General features: G+C 42.3%; 2 protein-coding genes and 1 long non-coding RNA gene across 8 annotated transcripts in view; 2 read left to right on the top strand and 1 right to left on the bottom strand.

Annotated features, from left to right (window-relative positions):
• gcm2 (glial cells missing transcription factor 2) overlaps window positions 1-41 on the bottom strand; it is a 19,790-nt gene extending 19,749 nt beyond the window's left edge. Inside the window, exon 1 of the mRNA XM_031323397.1 lies at window positions 1-41. This exon is cut by the window's left edge and continues 3 nt beyond it. Coding sequence (XP_031179257.1) covers window positions 1-26 — 26 coding nt within the window. The 5' untranslated portion in view covers window positions 27-41.
• Window positions 1-2,737, top strand: part of LOC118494358 — a 2,777-nt gene extending 40 nt beyond the window's left edge. The window contains exons 1-4 of the long non-coding RNA XR_004896486.1: window positions 1-17; window positions 980-1,055; window positions 1,715-1,843; window positions 1,978-2,737. The exon at window positions 1-17 is cut by the window's left edge and continues 40 nt beyond it. This is a non-coding gene — a long non-coding RNA (uncharacterized LOC118494358). The remainder of the gene's footprint in view (window positions 18-979; window positions 1,056-1,714; window positions 1,844-1,977) is intronic.
• A 1,729-nt stretch (window positions 2,738-4,466) lies between these two features.
• LOC118494351 (synaptonemal complex protein 2-like) overlaps window positions 4,467-5,000 on the top strand; it is a 14,546-nt gene continuing 14,012 nt past the window's right edge. For 4 of the 6 annotated variants that reach the window (XM_035998196.1, XM_035998197.1, XM_035998194.1 and 1 more), the window contains exon 1: window positions 4,467-4,590. In XM_035998196.1, the coding sequence (XP_035854089.1) occupies window positions 4,588-4,590 (3 nt within the window). In that variant the 5' untranslated portion in view covers window positions 4,467-4,587. The remainder of the gene's footprint in view (window positions 4,591-5,000) is intronic. The other 2 variants (XM_035998193.1, XM_035998198.1) reach the window with 1 other exon arrangement.

Below are 5,000 nucleotides of genomic sequence, written 5' to 3'. Positions count from 1 at the left end.
TTCTGGAAACGCTTAAGGTTTGTCATTTCTCATTTTTTAGAACAGTACCTCTGTCTTCGACAGGAACATGAGCTCGCTAGTTGTTAGTAAGTCATTCTTTTCATAACGGGACAAGCCTGTATAACTTTACTTTACTTTGCCGAAAGCAACCGTTACTGCCCCCTCTAACGGCTACCACTGATGCTAATTAAGCAAACAGCTAGCAAGCTAGCAAGGAGCCTATGCTTACTACAACATTGTTTGCAGTCAAACAGCAGACTTTAGCTCCGGTTACTGGTTACTTACTTGATCTTGATTCATGGTGGTCTACACATAGGGTTGTAATATCCACACTTAGTCAGCATTGCCGGATACGAGTAGCATTTTAGCTCTGATAATCCATTTAGCAACAGTGATTTCTAGCTAACTATGACTCATGCATGCTATAAGGCTAGCGCAAGTTCAAGTATGATAGCGCTAATGCTAGCTAGTTGGCTAATGTTGTAGCATGATACCTAAGATTTAACTGGAGAATATTTCTAATTCTCTGAGGGAGTGACACATAAACAGTGCTTTTATACCCATTGTGTGTGTGTCTGGGGCAAATCACGAGACAAATTCACTATGATATGAGGTATTATAACGTTTTAAAAAGATCGCTAATGCTAACCGTTAGCTAGCGCTAATTGCTGACTCATGCTGTAAGCTAGCTAGTAGTAGAGCTAATAGCGAAGCATTGAAGGTGCATTGCATGCATTCTGTTGATAAAGTAATGTGTGTTTAGTGTAGTTAACACACTTTGATTGTAGAAATACCACTACACTGTTTTAAGTGATTATGAAAAGACCACTAGCTAGCTAGCTACATGGCAGTAGATTACAGCAACTTCGTTATATTTTCACTAAATAGATAGTTAGACAGACAGACAGACAGACAGACTGCAAAATACACCTCCATACATTGATTGAACAGTAACAGATCTTGTTCTTCTCCCCTGTAGCGATTGAATATGGATGACTTTGTTAAACTAAAGTTACCAGAATGGCAACTTCTGGAGCTGATGGACCATTTTGCAGGTAAATGTTATATTGTTGTACTATAGGCCTATTATTAATACTGTTGAATATGTCAGCATTAAAAAATTAGCTACCCTATCCTCATGCATCCCCAATGAAATTATAGGCTACACAATACTCCATTTTATATAGATGTACAACATCTTGACATGTAAGAGCATTATGTAAAATAATCTAACACTGTGTGCCACTGAAGACCATGCCTCCCTAAACAGAATCACATTTTGATTACCCATCACCTGTGGTCACCATTGTAGGTCCCTGAAACACCATTTTGATAGTGACAGAAATTCCGCCACTATAGAAGGCCAACAATTGGCATGAGGTTTTATTAACCTTACCATGGCCACAGAATCTATAGTTTAGCTACCTCTTATTTTACCACTACTCCTCTGTCTACCATTGTGCACAGCAATACTTTAAATGTAATTTTCTTATTAAAAAATGTGCTGGGGTCTCTCTCTCTTTCTCACTCACTCACTCACTCACTCACTCACTCACTCACTCACTCCACGTGCAGACACGGTCTTTGTCACAAGGTATAACATAAACATAATCCTAAGATTTGAATATTTGGATTTGTGCATTTTTTGAGCTATAAGCTACTCATCCGATAAACTATGATAATACTTAAGTCAAACCATTTTCTTTCTTTACAGGCTCCAGAGACTACATTTCCCTGATGGTTCTGCCAAGCCTGATGCCACCTGCAGTCTTCAGGATGGGCCTGAAAGACCGTGAGGACTACAGTGTCTGACGCCATGAAGGCCTTCATCGATCTTAAGCCTGTGAGTATTCCTAGACTCACACAGCCCCTTAGATCTAGTGATGCAGGTCTTGTAATTGTAAAATCTGTTAGAAAACATTAGCTGTCAGTCTTTGTCATTCAAGTACTTGATTTGTGGAATATTATTATTTGTAGGTCGGAACAAACATGGTGGAGTACCTTGAGGCAGCAGACCAGACCAGGCCGTACCCCTACACCCTGGTGTTGGGAGGAGAGGAGTGCTGCTCACAGCCATTCACCGTTCTCAGTGGGCCGGCCCTGGAGCAGGACAGCGGTGTCCAAGCTGGACATGTTTGTTTCAAAAGTTTTTATGTGTTCAATATCAATTTCCCAAAGCAGTGTTTCTCTGCTTGGCATTTCCTCCAGGAGGCTGTCTATGGAAGGGGGGGGGGGTAATGTGGCCCCATGCGTTTGAGTTTTGGAAATTCTCATGTGATAAGGGAATTCTGTCTCTCTGCCTCTCTCTCTGTCTCTCTCGCTGTCTTTCTGTCTCTGTCTGTCTGTCTGTCTCTCTCTCTCTAATATTTAGGAGGAATATAAGGAGGAAATTAATTATTGTTAATAATTGTTGCTTGGTATTATTATTCCAGTTATTTGATACACATTTTGAAATGAGGTAGGGGTAATGTGGCCCCATGCATTTCTTTTTTGGAAACACTCATGTGATAAGGGAATTGGGCTTGTTATTGTTATTCCAGTTTTTCAGTTTTTCTCTTTAAATGAGTAAATTAAATATTGTTCAATAAAATCAGTGACATTAATGAAGTGTATGCATTGTGTATTATTATTATTATTAAAAATATAGTAATTTTATAGATTAAAGAATAACTAAATGAATGGGTCAAATATCAACCCAACAAGGGGGTCAGTTGAACTCATTATTGGGCTGGTGGGTCTGACCCAGTACTGAGCTGCATTAACCCAACGTTGGTGTCACAGTGACCCAGGTTTGGGTTTGTTGGAGCAACCCTTCTACTGGGTTAAAATTTCAACCCAACTCAAAAAGTCAAATCAACCCAGGATGTGTTCTGTCCTATATTGCACCAGGAACTGGGGTGGGAATAACCCAATTTGGGTTATTTTCAGCCCAGTATTTTTTAGTGTGCACATACACAAGATGGTGTTTATAGAATAGATATGACTGTTTACACATAGCTATGTAAACAGCTGCCATGCTATCCAGTGGTGTAGTGTAGAGCCCTGCGCGGGACTGTTTTCTTCATCCCGCTCCCGGCGAATTTCTGACCATTACCGCCCGCACCCGCAACATGTGTGTTACACTCCCGCCCGCTCCCGCAATGTGTACGTCCACTCCCACCCGCACCCGCAAAACTCTGAGAATTTATGCCTGCACAATAGTAGAGATGCATTGATTTTGTGTCTTCTCCCGTCCCGCATGAGAAAACACGTCATTTTATAGGTTAATAGGGAGAAGATGAAGGCAAAGAAGGCAGGTGCTGCTGCTGTTAGACGGGGAGGAAGGAGCAGAAGGAGAGGGAGAGAGGAGAGGGAGAGAGGAGAGGGAGAGAGGAGAGGGAGAGAGGGGGAGGAAGGAGCCAAGGATGAGGGAGAGAGGAGAGGGAGAGAGGGGGAGGAAGGAGCCGAGGATGAGGGAGCGAGCGGACGGTGGACGGAGCCTTGGCTCGGAGCTCCCCCATCCTCGGAGACACGCTGGTGTCTGCTCATAGATGGCCTATACAGTATATACTCAGTCAGTATATATGTATATCTATGGGGTCTGCTGGCGTGGGGGGGGTTCCAGGCTACATCACGATCCCGCAGTGTTTTTTTTAGCTGCCCGCTCCCGCCCGCAGCAAAGTTAAAACCGCCTGCTCCCGCGAGATTTGCGTTGGGTCCCAATCCCAATGCAGCCCTCTAGTGTAGTGTAATGTATTGTACTGGGTATACTGTACTATACTGTACTGGGTGTACTGTACTGTATGGGCCAGGATGGAGGGCCATATCATAGTGTTATAATGCGTATATCTGTGTATCAGGTAGACTCCACCACTGACTGCTATGCTACTGTCTGATGAAGCTAACGTTATTCTGTCCTGAATCAGAAGACACTAACGCTAACGTTACTTCAAACACCAGCTAACGTTACTTCAAACACCAGCTAACGTTACTTCAAACACCAGCTAACGTTACTTCAAACACCAGCTAACGTTACTTCTGTCCAATCAGAAGACGGAGAGATGCAGCAGGGAGTCTGTGTGTTAGACGTCATGGTACAGAGCAGTCCTCATTAACTTACTAACACATTAAACTGTAACGTTACCTCACGTTAGTACACGTTAGTACTAACGTTACCTCACGTTAGTACTAACGTTACCTCACGTCATATTATTTATGTATAATTTTATGTTTACGGACTGTGATGTCTAAATGTTTGTAAATTGAAATCTAAAAAAAATATATTTGGCTTTCCAGCATTTCACAACAAAGACATCATGATGCATCATGATGCATCCCAACTGAATGATGTCCGTTGTGATGACTAACTAAATGCTGGAGACACTTACATTTTGGAGTCAAACATTATTAATGTATATTGTCAAGTCTTAAACACTTAAAATACGTTTCCATGTCAACAGAATGAAGACTGGCTTCTCACAGTGTGCGACTGGGCTGGGAATGTTTCATCTCACTGCGCATGCGCGGCCCGTGATGAGTAGTTAATGCGCGGCAGCTGCGCACGCGCTGTGCCGCGTGCACACTACCGACACACAGAGAAGACACACAATGGTAAATAAACCGGATTATTGATTATATTATAACTTCTACTGATGGATGTTGTGTTTTAATGCATTATGAATGTGATTTAGAGTCATGTCTGTTGATTGGGAGTTATATATTTGCATTAGATAAAGCTTTATTGATGCCAGCAGCAGTGAAAACGCCCACTTTCGGAACCGGGCTCTGGTCCGGGGAAGCGGTCTCGCCCGTTCAATATCGCTTCAATCTCCATAATGTTTCAATAAATGTTTAGATGAAGAGTTTTAGGCCTGGAAACGAGCCAGTCCGCTTCGAGGTGAATTGTGACCATAAAACATTTAATTCGGCTACAAAAAACTTTGAAAAAGGGCAAAAGTATTTAACTTTACAAGACTGGACAAGTTACAGAAGCGACCATAGACTTGAGTGGTAGGAGCTCA

This window comes from Sander lucioperca, chromosome 23 (genome assembly GCF_008315115.2).
Source record: "Sander lucioperca isolate FBNREF2018 chromosome 23, SLUC_FBN_1.2, whole genome shotgun sequence".
Taxonomy (NCBI): Eukaryota; Metazoa; Chordata; class Actinopteri; order Perciformes; family Percidae; genus Sander; species Sander lucioperca.
Note: the sequence above shows the minus strand (reverse complement) of the source record. Positions and strands in the feature narration are given on the sequence as shown.